Source organism: Tachypleus tridentatus, chromosome 2 (assembly GCF_004210375.1).
Source record: "Tachypleus tridentatus isolate NWPU-2018 chromosome 2, ASM421037v1, whole genome shotgun sequence".
NCBI classification, from domain to species: Eukaryota; Metazoa; Arthropoda; class Merostomata; order Xiphosura; family Limulidae; genus Tachypleus; species Tachypleus tridentatus.
Genome location: NC_134826.1, coordinates 122,618,913 through 122,639,506, shown reverse-complemented (window position 1 = coordinate 122,639,506; position 20,594 = coordinate 122,618,913). Strand labels below are relative to the sequence as shown.

The 20,594-nt window shown below is 33.5% G+C and overlaps 1 protein-coding gene across 2 annotated transcripts in view; it reads left to right on the top strand.

Annotated features, from left to right (window-relative positions):
* The window catches only part of LOC143244990 (homeobox protein extradenticle-like), a 219,983-nt gene extending 199,699 nt beyond the window's left edge, over positions 1–20,284 (top strand). Inside the window, exon 7 of one of the 2 annotated variants that reach the window (XM_076490669.1) lies at positions 20,000–20,284. In XM_076490669.1, the coding sequence (XP_076346784.1) occupies positions 20,000–20,073 (74 nt within the window). In that variant the 3' untranslated portion in view covers positions 20,074–20,284. The remainder of the gene's footprint in view (positions 1–19,999) is intronic. The other variant, XM_076490666.1, reaches the window with a different exon arrangement.
* Positions 20,285–20,594: the final 310 nt, after the last annotated feature.

The following is a 20,594-nucleotide window of genomic DNA, read 5'->3' as shown; positions in this document are numbered from 1 at the left end:
AGCCTCTCATTACAACGTGTTTTTAAAAACAATCCCTTCTCCAGCAGTTTAAAAGATCGTATTATAGTTAGTAAATTGTATAGGTTTGAATTTGATAGTTCCAACATATTATTTTAATTTACATTTTCTTGGAAGATTTGAAAGAAATAGAATTTTAAAAACATGTTATATTGAAAAAAAAAAAGTGTATATCCTTAAATGGATTAGATATGATGAGTTATGCATCCGTTTATGTTAAGGAAGCGAAAAACACGAACAACCTTAACTATAAATAAACAGAGTTAATACTATTTTCAACATTTCCTGTTGTTTCTCAAACTATTTACCGACCATAAGATTGAGTACTTCCTTATGTATATTTTTATTTTATGTTACGAAAATGAAAATAAGATACTGAATATGCATACGGTTTGCATTTCAAAACACAAACATTTTGGTTTAAATATAATTTTATTAGACCATTCTATAAAGAGCGTGTGAGTTGGAGTTAGTTTCTCATCGAATTACGTAACTGGGAAAAATAATTTTATTGACATGCGTATTCTGAATGAAGGTATTAGTAATGTTTGTACCTCCTAGTGGCACAGCGGTATGTCTAAGGACTCTCACCGATAGAAACCGGGTTTCGATTCTCTTGGTGGGGAGAACACAGATAGCCCATTGTATAGTTTTATATTTAATTACAAAGAATCAACTAGTTTTTACATGGAATGATAGTTTCATTAAGATATGCGATTTTAACAAGCATAGTGTGTTTTATTATCTCCGAAAATCTCTCCTTTTCAAGCTAAGCCCATACTGATATAGTATATTAGCCTTGCTATTCGAGATAGGGTTTTTGCTTTAACGAATTTGACCTACCTATTTATAGAACGGTATAACATTTCGGGTTCTGTATTTCAGGTCGAAGTAGGTCTCAGTATAGAAGCCGTAACGTCGTCTCACCTTAGAAATAAGCAGGAATAGTCCATCCATAGTCAAAACACCGTTTACATTGCATAAGATACCCTTGAAACAATTTCGTTAATCACCTTGTTAAATTACTCAGGACCAAATTAGGTAGTTTGTGTTGTTTTTCCAATCAGCTGTATTCTCAACATGATTTTAACATTGTTGTATCCAGTTAAAAAAGTAAATAATGAAATATGTATGGAAACAATTATCTGGGGAACTGTTAACACCTGCTGTTATTTTTTCCAAAGCTACAAATTTGAGCTAATCATCACTTGCAAAAAGGTTTTGTTGAATTTAGCTGATAATGTATATTGTTGGCATCAAAAAGGTTTTGTTGAATTTAGCTGATAATGTATATTGTTGGCATCAAAAATGTTTTTTTGAATTTAGCTGATAATGTATATTGTTGGCATCATCAGTAAGTCTTTTCTTGTTCACATTTTTTATTTTTACATTGTCTTCTTAATGATACAAGATGAACAGTTCCAAAAGTATATTCTTTAATTTAAGTTTATTCTTGTCGTTTCTTTATCATCCTGCATTTTCCAAAACGTGGGTCTGTTCGGCTCAGGTGATTAGGGCATTCGACTTGTATTCTTAGGGTCACAGGTTCGAATCCCCGTCTAAATAAACTTGCTTTCAGGTCTGAGAGCACTTTAATGTGACAATTAATCCCACTATTTGTTTGTAAAAAAAGTGGCCCACGAAGTGGTAGGTGGCGCCTTTCTCACTGCTAAATTAGGGACGGCTAGCGGAGATAGCCTTAGTGCACGGAACTATAACTAATTGCAGGTATATTATTTCTAATCCGTGAATTTTTTTACATTGACATAATCTGGTATTTTTATTCGAAATTTAGGTTTATTGATACATTTATTTTTGTTATGAAAACGTCAGCTGCTTTCTTTCCTTTAGTAAAATCATTCTCTGTGTCATTAGTGCCATCTTTATTAAATGGATGTATTTTCTGCACAGCTTCAGGATGCTCAGCAGTACTGATATTATTCTTGATGACGAGAAATCCACTCGAAATAAAAATGTGTTTCAGAATACCCATACCAGCCGTTCTGAGATATAGTACTGATATCAATACGTTTTGGAGGTGTTCAGGCACCCACAGATCTGAAGATTATTCTTTTGTACCATTCTGTATAGTTTGAATTCATTGTAAAGGTATTAATTATTGTGGTATATTTTTAACGCTAATTTATTAATTTACTTTTAAAGAAAGCCCATTCAGAAGTGTTCTATCAGTGAAATAATTAGTCATCTCTTAGTAATATTTCCAAGCGTAGCCAAATGTGCCAAACTGTAAATGAGATACTTTATGGTTTGTATACTGATTCCACAAACTCATGCTTCACATCTTGGGATTTTTGGATCGTTACAAAGGCGATAGTAAAATCTCACTAATAGGTAAGAAAAGAGTAGTTCAAAAGTTAATGGTGGTTCTTGTTTATTACCTGTCTTCTATCTAGTCTTTCAATTCAAAATTAGGGATGATTATTTTTTAATGTTTTGTGCTAATACTCAAAAGATGTAACCACACTTATTTGAAATTTACATCATTCATTTTGTGAATAACTTCATTAACGAGTTTTATTTTTCATTGATAAAATCATTTTGTGTCATTATAACAAACTATAAGTGTTTTGTTGAAGGCATTGTATTCTTAGAGATTCCTGGTTTCGCAGGATACTTTTTGGTAAGGTACCAAGCATTACTAAACATTATAAACTAAAACCTATCTAAGCAAGAAACTGCATAAAGCTGAAACCTGTACAAGCCGGAAATATCAAAATTTTGTAGCATTATTTTAAGATTTCTCTCATACAAAGCCCTCTATATGGCGGAACCTGCGGAACGCGGACGGAAACTATATTTCACCTGCCTCATCTATCAACAAGTAGGATTAAAAATTGAGTAAGGTGAAACAAATGTTTTTGATTATATATTCATTTCTTATTTAATTAATAATTTGTTTAAATATTAATAAATTCTCTGTCATTTTGTTACAATAAGTATTGGTTAAATATAGACTGTTCTTTTTTCTGCCTTTATTATTCCGGAGGTCGCTATTCGAAAGAACGACTGACTGACTGTACTTTTGGTCGCATTTGCTGATGGAAAACTAGAGAAACCATGGGTAATAGGTAAAAGTGAAAATCCGCGTTGTTTTAAAAATGTAAGGAAAAATCAACTTCCTCTGGAATGGAAAGCGAATAATAAAGTGTGGATGACAAGTGCTATATTCGAGGAATTTTTGAACAAATTAAACAAAACAATGGAAAATATTCTACTTTTCCTAGATAATGCAATTTGTCACCCAAAAATTTAACTTTCAAATGTTCGTTTACTATTTCTACCTCCATGTACAACATCAGTTCTACAGCCACTAGATAATGGAATTATACAGTGTATAAAATTGAAATACAGAAAATTGATGCTTCAGCATATTATTGCAAACATGGATGACTGTAAAAGAGCATCTGAAATTACCATGAATATTGACGTGTGAGATGCAATTGCATTTTTAAGTCATTCGATCAAATGCGTAAAAGATGAATGCGTAATAAAGTGCTTTCGAAACTGTGAATTCTTGATAATGGCGGAGATTGTGGAGAAGTTGTTTGTTATGACGATTCTAGTGAAATACAAACTCTGATTGAGAAGATTGATGCGGAAAGTTTTGTGAACGTTGACAAGAATGTTTTAACAGAAACTGATGAAATTGATTTAAAATCTATAATAGAATTGCAAGATGGTAACATTGTGAGATATTCAGAATATGAACAAAATGGAAAAGATAGTGAGGAAATAGAAATTCCTACTACTTCGCAAGTGTTACGTTATATTAACGCTATCAAATTGTATGCAAAAATGAAGAGAGAAATGAACTCATGAAAAGACCGTAGAATTGTCGTTCTCTTTAAACCGCATAAGAAAGTCCATTAAAAAACGAAACAGTTGAAATTGCACACTTTCTTCAAATTGTACTTATGTATATTTTGAATGTCTCTTTTTGTTCTTATTCTAGTAAATATAGCATAAACAGTATAATAATTTTATTCACAAACGTCTTGCCCCCCGCTAGTACAGCGGTAAGTCTACGGACTTACAACGCTAAAATCAGGGGTTCAATTCCTCTCGGTGGTCTCAGCAGATAGCCCGTTGTGGCTTTGCTATAAGAAAACACACACACAAACGTCTTACTTCCCTTGAGTCAAGCAGGTATAACGTTCTGCTCAAAAATTATATATAATTAAAGAAATACATGTTCATTGTCTAAGGCGAAATCGCACGGGACCGAGTAAAACTTCCGGCTTAAGCAGGTTTTCCGGATTAGACATGAGCAAAATGTAATCTTCATTAATTAAAATGGGTTCTGAATTGCTTCAATATTTTGGGATATTCTATACTACTCAAAATGTCTCTTGATGGATATTTGATTAATCATACAGTTGTGCCAGCTAGCGCCCTGTTTTCCCTGCACTTAACATGTGGTTGCCTTTTTGACACTTTGAATACTACAACTTTAGACAATCTAAATTATTTTGAAAACTTTCAGGTATAGGTTATGAAGAAACAGAAAAAAAAATCCTCTCTAAATAAGTAAATGATCTTTCAATGTGAAACCATATTTCATACAGATGTTTGATGTTGATGTTTGTTATTAAGCGCAAAGCTACACAAAGGGCTATCTGTGCTCTACTCACCACAGATATCGAAACCCGGTTTCTAGCAGTAAATTTGTAGTTGGTTTTGAATTTCGGACAAAGCTACACGACGGCTATATGCGCTAGCCGTCCCTAATTTAGCAGTGTAAGACTAGAGGGAAAGCAGCTAGTCATCACCGCCAACTCTTGGGCTACTCTTTTACCAACGAATAGTGGGATTGACCGTAATATTATAATGCCCTCACGGCTGAAAGGGCAAGTATGTTTGGTGGGACGGGGATTCGAACCTACGACCCTCAGATTATGAATCGAACGCCTTACCCCACCTGGCCACGCCGGGTCTTTCTAGCAGTGAAAGTCGGCAGACATACCACCGTGCCAATGGGAAATGTATGTTATTAGTAAGATATGATATTGACTTACCGAAACACATTTAATTTTTGAGTACAACATATAGAGATGCTTTTATGTAAAGTTACACATAATCACTTTGTAGAGGGCATTTCAAGATAGGCCTAAGATTCTACCTGTTATAAACCTATTCACTCCAATCGTCTTTTGAATCATTTAAGCTTTTCTCTCTTTCGTTAATAAATGTACGTCCGCTACTTTAACCCATAAAGAAGAGGATATTAACAGGATGTATACTATCTTTATTATACTTGCCTTATTCTTCACTAACATGCATACATATTCATTAAAGTATCTTTGAAATATAATGAATTCAACTTCATGTTTTACCCACACTTGGCTATAATACATGTTACGTACAAACTTGAAATATTAAAGAGCTTAGAATGATGGTAAAAACAATAATAATAACAGAAAAGGAAAAATGATATTAATGGCTGTAAATAATCTTGATCATGTTGTCTGTAATAAACATAAGCAAGATACATGATGTGCACGCTACCTTGATAATAATATATTTGAATGTTATAAGGGAAATTACTTGTTGAAATGTATAATCTAAAGAATGTGTAACTGAAACTTGCAGGAAATATTCGCGACTCTGTCGTAAGTTCTGGAAAGTTTCAACTCTTCACTTCAGAGTAATTTTGGTCTCCCAGTATTTTAAAGGTCTATTTCCTGAATATGGTCACCGAATGAGTACGTTGCTGCTATTTCTATAGCCACAAAGGGTCAAGTGCAATAGGACGCGGTGCTCATGTTACGTCTCTAGAGTTACACAATCACCAGGACACATTGTTTCTTCTAATACCAGACCCGGCATGATCAGATGATTAGGGCACTTGACTCGCAATTTGAGAGTTGTGGATTCGAAACCCCGGTTGACTGAACATGTTCGCTCTTTCAGTCGTAAAGGCGCTATAATGTTACGGTCAGTCTCACTACTCGTTGGTGAAAAGAGTAGACCAAGAGCTGTCAGTGGGGGCGATGACTAGCTGCCCTCCTCTTTATTGCTGAATTAGGAACGGCTCTTCTAATACCAGACACAGGAACAATATGCACATAGTGCAGCTGACCAGCTGACAATAGTGATACTCGTGATGCAAATGATCAAGTTACAATAGCGTAGATTCATTCAAGTGCTGGAAATTTGCAAGAAAGTAAGATGAGTTTTAAATTCATATTATGTAATATGTGCTGCTATATTATTTGTACATTCTGTCATATAGACTGCCACAAATGTCTCCATATATCACCATATAAGCTGACATACACATATATATCGAATTTCTTTATGTATATAAAACATTTTATGTAACTTCTATAGATACAATTCACACATAAAATATATTTTAATTATCATATAGATTTGCACTCGTTAGAAGCCGTCATCTTGGGAATCCTTCATCACTTGTATAAGAAATTATTAATGATTATTTTGCTACATATTTAAGATAGAAAATTCTAAACCTTTGTTCCTAAATGTTTCTAACCCTTTTGTTTTATCATTTTATAAATTCAGTTGTTTAGAGCACATTACTTTAGCTCGGACTAAGGCTTACACTTCGTATTGCCACCTGGCAGTGAGATAACTACTTAAGCAATCTTCCCATATATGAACGTCTTATTAGCTCTAGGAAAACCGAACAGGAAACCCATTTGATAAGCTAAGCCCCTGTTCACAGTAGTGAGCTTCATCTTCTCAATTTCCGTATTATATGTCATTTAATTGTCTGTATCAGCACGTAGTCGTGATTCATGTCTTCCGTCTAATCAGCTCGTTCAGTTAAAGCAAACTCAGCTATTATATCGCATACCTAATACTCAGAATAAATGTCATGGAAAAACTATGGCCAACTAATGATAGCGGATACAAATGTTTACACAGACTCACATAATGAATTAAACACTTTACGTATACACCTTTATTTTTGAGTGAAAACCTGCTGTAAAAGTATGTGTATGGAATGTGTGACCTCATGCCAATTACTTTCTTTATCTATCTGTCTATTTCGTAAAAACTCTGTAGTTAAACTTGCAAAATGATTTCGTCTATCACTCGGGAGAAGGGTATGGCTGTCCATAAAGTAGGGCAAGTGCTTAAAAACTTAAGAAATGACATCATAAACAGTGTTTGCAAACGAAACTTGTAGAGTGAATAAAGACAAGAGAAGAAAACTTATGAAAATGGTTTGTGAATGGTAATAGTTAAGTATATCTCAAACAAAAAACTATAATTTCACTAAACATAGGAATGACATTAGCTTAAAGTGTAATGAACCACTGTCGCAGTAAAGTAAAGTAAAATATGAATCAATTATCTTCGGCAAGTAGGCTTATGAACTCAAGAAATTATAATTTTCTGAATCTAGTCATGGCATATTATTTTTCAAGCACTCAGAATTAGTATTTAGTTTTGAAATTACTGGTCTTTATACAATGAATAGTAACTGCCAAGTTTGTTTTTTTTATTAACATTAACGAGTTATGTTACAATAACTAGGATAAAACTAATACCACGCTTTCCAATAAACAATTTGGAAGTGAATTATTACAATATCATCATGTTTACTTTTTGCTTGGATTCATTTACTTTTTTCTTTTGCTGAACAAAAAAGAAAATCTACACACACTGCCTATATACCACGCGAAAATAATTAATTACATTTCCGTATAATCCAACGTCACGTACATTCTTTTTACGTCGATCAAGCTGGGAAGACATTTGTATCCATGGAAATATTCGATAAAAGACTGGGTCGTGTAACACCAGTTTTATTTAAATTTATCAAAAATTTGTATATGAATAAATATTTTTTACTCCAGGAAACTCTTGAATTAAAATTGGAAATCAGAGAAGATAGCATTGCAATACTTCTTGCAGCAAACTTCGTTTTTTGCCAATTTTCAATACGACTAAACCACGATAAGTTTACAGCTACATACATCCAACCAGAAAGAATTTCATCGTTTGTAAATAGTGGCTCGTATAAACAATCTTAAAACTCGTAAACAATCTAATGTTGAACAATGGCACTTTCGCGTTTGGAGACGTATAGATTTTACGTTACGATTATGCCTGGAATGTTTAATTTAGTTGTTGAGATCAGCAACTAAAGAAGTGTAATGCACAGTGATAAACTATGTGTATTTACAGCTGTAATAACTGTTGTGAGTATTATTAAGACATGGACATGTATAAACAGATTTCTATTCGAAATTTGTTGAGTACATAATGAAACATTCATTCTTGTATACATCTTCACTGTTTAAAAAGTTTGTTTGTTTTTAGAATTTTGCGCAAAGCTACTCGAGGGCTATCTGCGCTAGCCATCCTTCAATTTAGCAGTGTAAGACTAGAGGGAAGGCAGCCAGTCATCACCACCACCGCCAACTCTTGGGCTACTCTTTTTACCAACGAATAGTAGGATTGACCGTCACATTATAACGCCCCCACAGCTAAAAGGGAGAGCATGTTTAGTGCGACGGGGATTACGAGTCGAACGCCTTAACCCACTTGGCCATGCCGGGCCTTAGAAAGCATAAAATAAGTAAAAAAAAAAAAACCTAAACACTTCGCTGTAGTTATACGAATTATTTTCCTTTATACGTTGCAAACACTCTAAGTTACGCCAAGATGTGACTACAGCGTTTTATTTAACGGCAGATAACTGTTGAAGAATCTCGAAACATATCTAAAAATACTTTTAAAAAGGCAGATAACAAATATTCTCAGTTTCTCATAAAAATCTTTTCTCAAATACAAAATTATTAAATCGAAGTCTTTCATCTCACGATTTTTACTTCTCTGAAAATCTTTCCGATACTCAGTTTGATTTATGTACATATATTTATTCGTGATAATACTGGGCAGGAGATAGAGAGTTCGTTTTAGATAACATATATTCAGTGGAGATAGAGAATCAGTGCCTCGGTGTTCTCTGCTGGTGGATCTCAAAAGATTTCTTCTGCGCGAGGACTCTATGGTGACATTATCATCACAAGACGACAAAGAGTGTGATTCTAAGGCAGAGGAATACTCCTAGCAGACCGCTCGAAATTTGCTCAAACGAACCATTTGTATTCATGGGCTATTCTAAGCAAGACAGCGTCTCAAACATATTTATAAGACTGGTCATTACTCTTGAAATCCCTGCGTCGGTGGCACGGAATTCATACACGTCTTGCTTCGTACGAATGCCCAGATGGTCTACACCAAGCAGCGTTACAAGCTGACCCGGCAAATTGTTTAAAGATGATAATATCCATTTACATTCTTCTGTTCCGTTTTCTATCGGTGTGAAGAAATAAATATAAAAAAGTAAAAAAAAAAGACCAGAGTGTACTCACAAGAACTGTTATTCTAAGTGGGACTGTGATTACAACAATCTTAATATTTCGCAAAATGGTTGAGAAGTTCAGTAAGGCTTAGGCTCACAATTCTTCATGAATAAGACTACAAGCCTGCGTTGAATTTACATAAAATAACTATTTGGTGTATACTTTACGGTTTAGTATAACTTTAAATCATCAGCTCAAATCACTTCTTAGATTACTGTCATGTTAAAGATAAAATCATGTATAACTTCGAGAGAAAAAAAACAAACACCCGACCCGAGGTAAAAGAAAAGATTTATTAAAGAAACACTCAGGTGGCCAGAAAAACAAAATTTAGTATACAGTGGAAATACTTTTTAAAGCGTATTTATATTCAAGAAAAAACTATCTTCTTAGGAAGGTGTTTTTGAGTAAAGATATGAAAAACTTTGAAACGCTTGAAAAAATATATAAAATTACAGAGTTGGTACATTAAAGTTACAGAGCTAGTCGACCCATTTTATTGTCTCCTCATTTAATATTAATTCTTGAACAAGCTAAATGATTTTGCTGTTCTGTGATTGATAGCTGTGTAACGAACATTATGGTTTTCAAACTCTTACATTGTTTGTTTGTGGTTATGCTCAAGGCTTCACAAAGGACTATCTGGGTTTTATCCACCACAGGTATTGATACCAATGTGCCACTGGAGTAGGCGAGCTTGTTATATTTTTACCAGCTGTAAATTTCAAATGTGTCAATGTGAATACCTAACTAAACGTTTTCAATTACCGTGTGTTATCTATTTGACAAATAAAACAGACCGGCCGGGTATGGCCAGGTGGTTAGGAAGTTCGACTCGTAATCTGAGGATCACGGGTTCGAATCTCGGTCGCACCAAACGTACTCGCTCTTTCAGCCGTGGGGTCATTATAATGTGACGGTCAATCCCACTATTCGTTGGTAAAATAGTAGCCTAAGAGTTGGCGGTGAGTGGTGATGACTAGCTGTCTTCCTTCTAGTCTTACACTGCTAAATTAGGGAAGGCTAGCGCAGATAGCCCTCGTGTATCTTTGCTCAAAATTCGAATAAAAAAAAAATAATCAGCTCAAATCACTTCTTAGATTACTGTCATGTTAAAGATAAAATCATGTATAACTTCGAGAGAATAAAACAAACACCCGACCCGAGGTAAAAGAAAAGATTTATTAAAGAAACACTCAGGTGGCCAGAAAAACAAAATACACTGCTAAATTAGGGAAGGCTAGCGCAGATAGCCCTCGTGTATCTTTGCTCAAAATTCGAATTAAAAAAAATAAAGAAGTTACCAATGGACAGAAAAAAAGGAAAATATAACAATTAAAAAATAAGTATATTGCAATTGAGGTTCAAGCGGATGAAAAAAAAATATATATTGCAGCTGGCATAACACTCGAAATACACGCCAATAAAATAATTTATTTAAGTTAGTTGTACCGCTATATTTACAAATAGTCATTTCTAATAGAATTTCTGTACATACATTTTCAACTATACATGTATATGTATTATATTTATATAACAGACAATACAATGTTTGTTGCTCTTTTTCTCGTATGCACCTGTCTGAACATCTATGTTTTGTATACTTGTTTGTAACTGCCAACTGTACTTTGGTGTTTGCTGGTACTGGCACACAGCTGTATTACACATTATATTTCTATACACATGTGATTCGTAAACTATTCAGAATCGGCGTATATAACCGACTGCCATAGCACAAAAGTTATTTATGAATAACAAGAACACCATAATATAAAATATTTGAAGTTGACATTATTGAGAAACAAATATAAAAAATGACACAAAATTCTAGAAGTACGTGTTGAATATCCTGCTCTTCCAAAACAATTTGGTGGCTCCTACGTATGGAGGGAAAGGTGTAAACGTAAGTTAGAAGAAGAAACGTAGATGAACGTGTGGGAAAAGCTGTACTGTTTTAGTATATAGTGTTCTTATATAGGGTTTCCATAAAATTTCTTCTTTGTGGGAAGATGCAGTTGAAAACAATTTACAAAACATTGGATAATCAATCGTTAGTAACCCGTGGGTATGAGTTTTGCTGACGGTTGTGGAACGGGCAAAGCAGGAGGGGGCAGGAGTATTTGATAGCACACGAGTTGAAGGTTTTAGGAAAGGGAATGAATAAAGGCAGCTCAACTTGAATACTACCATAAATCTTTAAAGTTCACGTTTTTGCTGGAATGAAATTGTTCAATATTGACAGTTTCTGTTGGGCACTAACGTGTAGGAGACAGAATAAACTGTGGACTTCTTTCCACGTTATCTAGAACCCTTCTGGTTATGTTTAAACATTTTCTTCATCACAAACATATCTGGGGGCTTTTCTGGAAACGAGGGGCAAAATTGACCTGTCAAACATATAAATTGAATTTATATCAGTGATCCATGGGGTTGAAGGAAAATGTTCACCTTAGAAAGGTTTAGCTGTCAATGGTTGACGTATTTGTTTAAATCAGTCAACATGAGGCTATCTTATCTATCGTGTTTCGATTTTATACTCTTAGGTCAACATTTAAAGGTCATATAAAGTTAGAGCTTCTTGTAGTATTTCTATAACCGACATAATGTCGAATAATTATTAAAAATAACATTAAAAAAACACTAAGAATTAAAGCTTATAAGGAACTAAGTGTTAGTTCAACTGGTACTCACGCAATAATTAGAAGGGTAATAAAGTTGATCGCGTAATAAATATGAAAATAGCGTATTTCATTATCCAGGGTCGTGCTTGATATTATATTTACCAATTCTGCAAAATCGTTTTACAAGGCTACTGGCATTGTTGGTTAGACCGTTTCATTTTTGAATATAAATTAGATATTCCCTTTGATGAATAGTTTTTAAGAAGTGTTTCTAACGTGGGGCATGAAGAAAAGAAATTCATAAATTCGTCTGAATATTTTTTTTTTTTTGAATAACATTGGATTACAGAAAGTGATATGATGATTTTTATACATTTGGTAGGTAGAAAAGCTTGGATTTTGTTTCGAATTAATATCTCATTCCATAAGCATGGATTTCTTGAAATGCAACATCAGTTATACATGTGATGTGTCCAAAAGTTGTCTGTCTATACAGAAACATAGCTTCTTATGTGCCAGCCATCCCATTTCTTATACACTCGATGTGTTCGAATGTTGGCTGTTTACGTAAAAACGTAGTCTTACATTTGTCTACCATTCTATTAATTACGTTTGTGATGTTTAATAACGCGTATGTTTTGTTCTATTTCTGGTATTCTTTTGAAACATGCACAATGTTATATTTCAGATGTTCTCCTGAAACATGTGTAATGTTACGTTCCAGGTGTCCTCGTGAAACACGTGCTTTGTCATGTTCCAGGTATCCTCGTAAAACATGTACATTGTTATGTCCCAGTCGTTCGATTGATGCATGAGTAGTGTTCTGTTTACAGTAGTCGACTACATTGGCTGCAAGAGGTTTAACATGTGTATAGGTGTTCTTTTTTGTTTGTCCTTATTACAACTGATTACACTGATTAATCACCAACTTTTACATTTACTCCATTCAGCACAAACACTGAAAATAGAACATCATTTTCCCGTCCAGTTGTTAATAAAACTAACTTAAAGAAGAGGCAAACTTGATTTGGCATTCCAAAAACAATTCTAATCTGCGGGGAAAGTCTTGCGATTCAACTAGAAAGAAGATTAGAGCTATAATGACTTGAACCGTTTTATTCAATCTTCCAGCTCAAATCCTCGTGGAATTTTTAGTGGAATATTTCCTGTGACTGATTAAGTATTACAGGCTGCTTCAAGAGAAATATTTCCAACTAAATAGAAACAATTTTATATATATATATATTACTCTTCATAGGAAACAAAGCAAAAATATACTTATGAATTAAAAATAAGGACAGAAATTTCAAGAATTAATAAATTTAAGGATACTCCCTTTATACGTCTATATATATATATTCTTTCACATTATTAGTTTTGAAGTTTACAAATTTTAAAGTATCCAAACTAGAATCATTTAGTGTTCTATGTTCAAAAAATCTTATTTGCTGAAATTTCATTTCGCTTTAATTTCTGTATTTGACATTTCAGAAGACAGTACAGGCTGATCTTTGTAATAACTGATCTTATTTAATGAGTGAGTTCTAAACACGAATGTGTAGGATTTATGCATGGATTATCTTTGTACAAGTAGTATTAGCAATGTATATACTAAAATGGAGTGCGTTATATTAAAACGATTTTTAATGTGCAAATTAAAGTCGATATAAAGTTAAGGTTCAACTGAATGTGTCAGAGCGATATTTTGATGTTGTTTAGCATTTTATAGGTAGTCCAATAGCACCAGAAACTGACTGCTTTGGGGAAGGGTATAAGACTGCCCTTTAGAACAAAAAATAATGATACACTCAGATCGCAAAGATGTATTCAGATTGAAGATTCAAAACTTCCAAAATAGAGATGTCTTTTTTTTTTACATATTGGGAAACAATAGGATATGGATCAGCTTGGAGAAATCAGGATCATCCAGAAAAAAGAATTGCAAATAGTCGTATCCCAGATGTAATGAGCAAAATCACTCGGAAGTATGAACCTATCAAAGCAAAAGTAAGCGTCAAAAACGTCTATATGTTCAGATCAAACAGTATGTAAAATAATCAAGAAATATCTCCGGCTGGAAAAGTAATAGGAATCATGTTACTTCCATGACATATCCACTTATAGTCACACACATCATGGTATGTCTTCGTAAAGCATTGACGACTTTACTATTCTGAAAATGGCGTTGTAAAACTGTCATCCTCATACGCTAGATAACTTATGGAAAGACTTCAAGGAGGAGAGAATGTGCTTTAGACAAGACAGTATTAAGGCGGTGATTTTTACGATGGAAAGTAAACTACACGGTCATTAGATAGAGCATGTCTGGACGTGACGAGGTGGCAAGGACCGAAATGACTGATGTGTTTGCAAAATCGTATGAATATAATGCAATCATTTTCCGAAAAAGAACAACTTATATTTCAACATGAGTATACACAGTAAGATACCCAATGTAAATATACTGAAAAAATCGTGAGACTATTTCGGGGTCAAAGAGTAGTTAGTAAACTACTAGAGTTTAAGTTGTTTCTCTTTAGTCAAACAAACTCTTGTATAATACACTTATTCCGTTACCATCTCGAGAACCGACCAAATAAAAATTATAAACCTAATATCGAACGCAACGAAAAAGATTTGCCAGAGTAAGTTCATTATATTGACGATTTTAAAATAGCTGATTAAATGTAATTATAAGTGCATCACAGTATTATAAATAAAAACTTGGAAACGCATTTAATCTAATAATTCAAAGTAGTTAGTATTAATTAGAGGTGTATTTAGGTTCGTTCAGTTTAAAGCTCTTCAGCTGTATTAAAAATATTTACGTATGAGTTTTGTCCTCGATACTCAACGTTTTCTTGTAGTTTCGTTTTAGCAGTTCAAAAATTTTGTTTTTCTTTTTAAAAAAGCCATCCCTTAGCTCAGCGGAAAAACAAACAAACTTGACAGCTTATAACACTAAAGCCTGGTATGTCCAGGTGGTTAGAATGCTCGACTCGTAATCCGAGGGACACGGGTTCGAATCTCCGTCACAATAAACGTGCTCGCCATTTCAGCTGTGTGGACGTTATGATGTGACGGTCAGTCGTACTATTCGTTGGTAAAAGAGTAGCCCAAGAGTTGGCGGTGGGTGATGATGAATAGCTATCTTCTCTCTAGTTTTACACTCCTAAATTAGGGACGACTAATGCAAATAACTCTCGTGTAGCTTTGGGGAAATTGAAAAAGAAACCAAACTATAACGCTAAACTTTAGGGTCTAATCGTTACAGTGGGCACAGCTCAGGTTGACCATTGTGTAGCTCTGCGATACTAATAAACAAACAACATAAAAGGAGTTACACTAAAAATAATCAATACAATATTTTAATAGCTCGTCTTATAACAATATATTCAACAATAACGTTATACAATAAATCATATCTTATAATGATTAAATGTTGTTTGAAAGCTTCGCAAAAATCTTTCATCATGAGCACAGATACAAATATGTACCGTAAAAAGTACAATAGTAGTACATGAAATATCAGAAAGGTGTTGAGGTAAAAGTAATACATGAAAGAGCAGAATTTATTCAGGTTCAGTATTTAAACATGATTCATGATTCTTGTGAATAAAGTTCATTAAATGTTATTCACGAAAAAACTCCAACTAATTTTGTACAATACGAACATTTAAAAATTACGGATTTTCTATCCTTACCAGTTGGATCTTTGTGTTAATGATATATTTATTATAACATTCTCAGAAATCCATTGAGTGTTTAACAGTTTGAGAGATTTTCATTCACAATGGTATCTTATATACAAATATATTTACTTTAATTTCGAGTAATTTCTATAACATTTAACAATTCCAGATTTATCTATCTTTCCCAGTTGAATTTGAATTACTTTATATAATCAATACAATACATATATACTGAATATATATGTATTATAACATTTCTAGAAATCCACTTTGAATTTTTAACAGTTTGGAATATTTCCATTCACAGTGGTATATTGTACATATTTATTTTAATATTGGAATGAAATGCAAGATATTTATTTCAGTAGTATACATATATAATATATGCCTTTTTACTCTAGTTCTATTACCATTAAATTATTTGTAAGCGAAATATTAATTAAAGATATAAAAAGAGTTTCAAAAATTTGCGTTTTACGATTTTGTATGATATTTTCTTTCGATTTTCAAGTTGGATTTCTTACACTGACATACGCTTCAGACTTTTTACTGTAACCTTCTTCAGTTCAGACAATACCATTTGTACTTCAAACTATTTACTCTTGTCTCGTTAACTCCTGAACTCGGACTACTTCACCTACACTACATAATCAGATTTAGAATGAATCTCTCAAATAAAACAATATTACCAAGTTCCAAATCCATCTTCCGAGGTATCAAAGCAAGCATCTCAATAAACCGTCAGAGCATTAGGAGTTGTTTTAAACTGACCATTTGCCTTCATTGTTTATCATCTCAGTTAAATTAATTTTTTACCAGTATTCTCAAGCAAATTAATGCCTTTCCAAATAACCAACATTCTTCACTGAAAACTTCCTCCACCCTTAACTGCTCTCTTAGTTTTCCTTAAACTCGACCACCTTTCTATCTTTAGTTCTTCAATGGCCGTTACTATCTTCTTGTTTATTTTCACTCATTTCTCTCGATAGTAAGATTGTAGTTTATCATCATGGTATTTTTTGTATTTTCATGTTGTAATTGTTTACTGTTATGTCTTTTTTTTTGTTTTATAACTCCCTATGCTGAAAAAACAAAACATTATAGCAGCCACTTTTGTCACATGAACCTCAATACTCAATTACAATACTTTTAATAAACACATGAACGATGACGTACGGTGCTAAGCAAAATAATAGTCTTGTCTTTGGGCATCATACTGGGTATGAAACGTTTTCCAAAGACTTCAAGTTCTGTAAAATTGTTTCAATTGAATTTACATTAGACACCAAGACAGTCGCAGTGAATATTAAAGTTACTACTTTTCCTTTTAAAAATATATTTTAAATGCTTCACATCTACGTAGAAAAAGCCAATTTTATAGTTGTATTACTTCAGTCACGATGTGTAATGTTCTTGTATATAATATATTCACGGTCGAAAATCAGATCGAAATTAACATTTCCTACCATAGTTGATCCACTTGATCACCTATTTTGCGTTATCTTTTCTGTTCCTTTACACGCCACTATTTACAGATTAATGTGTCTAACATGAGAGTGTATGTACTTGGTATCATCAACAACAGATCGATACAAACCTCGTTGTCATAGTTAAGAGCTTATACGATTTACTATGTCTAATTATTAATACGTAATTTTAATATATATTTATCAGTTAGTAAATACGGACTACCCACTAGATTTTGTTCTAGCTTAGGCTGATATTCCTGACTACAATTATTTCTGTGATGCTACTGACTGGGACTGAATTCTGAATTTCCCTGAGAGAGAGAGGTTGATGTGTTATCCTCTCGTCTGGAGGTTCCCTTCCCCATTATAAATTGAATCGATGAGAGTTACTAATTACTAATTATATCCCATCGCCGCAATTAAATTTACTGTAAGCACTTCAACATTAACATGTTTATTGTTTAGAATAGAACTGCATAATGTGTCTGTCTTGAGAATCTAGCCCCTAGTTTATCCAACACATTTGGAAACCAGGTAAAAACAAACCATAAACCTTTTCATTGGGTCATGTCAGTAACTTATGTATAATTTTATGATTGCGTTTTAAATTTTTCTTTCTCCAGAATCACTCACTAAACATTCTTATACTAGATATTAGATAAAGTTGTGGTTATGGTGTTACAAAAAAGCGTAGAGCAGAGCATCATTTCTATGTGATAAGAAACGAATGTATTACAATAAAACTATAAATCGCATTACGACGTTTCAAGAAAAGCTAACGTGTGAGCATAAAAGTTATACTTTGCAGTATATGTATGTATAATTAATAATAACTTCTGAATAAAACCTAAGTATGGCGTGTAATAATATATCAAATACTCCATATATGCTACACCGAACAAGACTTTTCACCCAAAGGGTTCTTCAAGCAGACTGTGATACAATAGACATAGCAGTGTTTGAGATTAATTTATTTTAACAAAGCGCATGACCACATGTGTTGTTTTTCTACAGTTCTAAGGACATTTTGTAAAATGCTTTTATTTGTTCAACAAATAGGATGACATTCTCTAAAATACAGTGCTTAACAAAGAGAAAAATTTATATCAAGTGCAAGGAAAAGAGAGATAATTCAAATGATTATCTATTCAGTGAAAAAATAAAATATATTGTTGTATGTGAGTTTAACTGTAAATGATATAAAACACAAAGATTCGACAACGTAATACACTGTATGGTAATGACTGTTTTGTTGGATGCTATCTATAGTCTAAATACAGTAACAGTGTATGGAAGTAACTAATTAGGTTACAAAGGAGGTTTTAACTGTGTATAGTGTTAGCAACAGCACAGGGAAGACCTAAACGATGTCTAGAGTCACCAACGGTGCGTGAAATAGTTAAAAGGTGTCTAAGGTCAGTTTTATATGGAATATTTGAACAGTGTTTAGAAGCTATACAGTAGAATATGGAACAATGGTGTCTAGAAGTAGAATGTCGAATATATGAACATTTTCTAGAAGTCAGTAGAATATGAAACAACAGTATCTTGAGTGCAGTGGATGCGGAAAGTCTGAACAGGTCTAGAGGCAATAGAATAAAAAACATCCGTACATTGTTTGGAGACCAGTAAAATATGGTAGAAAACTGTCTTGAGGCCAGTAGAATATGAAAGAGCAGTATCTAAAACCCAGTAGAATATGGAACAACATTGTCTAGAGGCAGAAGAATATGGAAAAACGTGTCTCTAGAAGCAGTAAAACATGGTACAAAATTGTCTTGAGGCCGGTAAAATATGAAAGAACAGTATCTAAAGGCCAGTAGAATATGGAACAACACTGTCTAGAGGCAGAAGAATATGGAGCAACAGTGTCTCTAGAAACAATAATGTATGGTACAAAATTGTCTGAAGGCCAGTAAAACGTGGACAACAGTGTCTAGGGATCAGTAAGATACGGAATAACAGCGCCTAGTAAAAGACAGAAGAATATCTAACAGCAGTGTCTCTAGAAGCAGTAGAATATGTAACAACAGTGTCTAGAATCAAGAACAATCCACAGAATACCTGAATCGTATTTTGGCTACTCTCATGACAACATCATATTGTGATTAGGAGTTTTAGTCTACCAAGTATTTACACAGTTTTGAGGTTTCTCTAATTTGTAGAAGGGGTGCAAGATGTAACACCAAATAATTTGTTGAAAACAGTAAACATAATTGTTACTTTTTTATTTATACGACGACGTTATTGAGGATGATAACCATGGCGTTAATATGTCTTTTGTGTAGTTTGTTCGCTGGTGAAATATAAAATAAGTAAAGCCTCTTACTAGCTCTACTAGACAATTTAAAAAAAACAACAAATTATTTAGTCTGTTTCATTAATTATGTATGAACTATAAAAAACAACAACAATATCTAGGCGTCAAAGGCAGAAAAGAATGTTGATTTCTAAAACAAATAAATTACCAGATACTTTGCGATATATAACGCTCTACCTTGTTATGTCTTTCAATATACGTAAGTTATTTGGTTTTAATCTACTAAAACAAACTTTTAGCTTCTAAAATGTTTTTAAAGCAAATCCAATATCTTTCAACCGTATTTAGAGCTACTGGATAAGTTGGAGAATACGTTACAAATAAAATTTAGGTGAAATGTCCAAGCTTTTACCTTTACTTAACGTGAGAAATGTCCTACAACCTCCGCGAGGCAAAATATATGATTGTACATTCTTTAAGTTGTTATTGAATGTGATTCTAGCTTAAATGCCCTATCATAGTAGCGGTTGCTCTCTGTAGGTTCTTTCTTTCTTTATTTTTTTCCTGTTCTTAGATGGCACACGAACCTGGCTTTGCGAAGACAATGCTGGCAACCAGAGAACATCCAAGGCTGTAATTTGCATTTGATTACACTTTTAGGATTAATGCGAGAAAAGGCAATCCTTTCCATGCCAACGGGCCTTAACAATCTCCAATATTGTCTCCCACTGATACACAAGACGGGAACTGCGAGAAGGCTAGCTACATTGGATGAACGTCGTAGAAATACGGCTATTTCATCGCCATGGTAATGAGCAGGATGGTTTTTATGCTCTATAAAGTTTACTGGTAATAAAAGTTTTATGGAAGCCCCATAATCGCTCTTTTTGTTCCCTGTCGAGTGCTATCCTCTACCCTTTACGAGAACTAAATTGTTCTGACGAAGCTCGTGCTCTTTACACGCGGGTAAGTACTGCACGTGCACTATATAAGTTGATATGTTAGTATTATATACATACATGCATAGCTACTGGAATTACTGTTATTGTAAGACTACGGAATGTAATGACACTCATCATTTCCAAGAAAGGTTACGACAATCGCTTGGTGTAGTTACGAATATTATGCAGTTATTGGTAATTACAAGTCGTTAAGAATTCTTATACGAC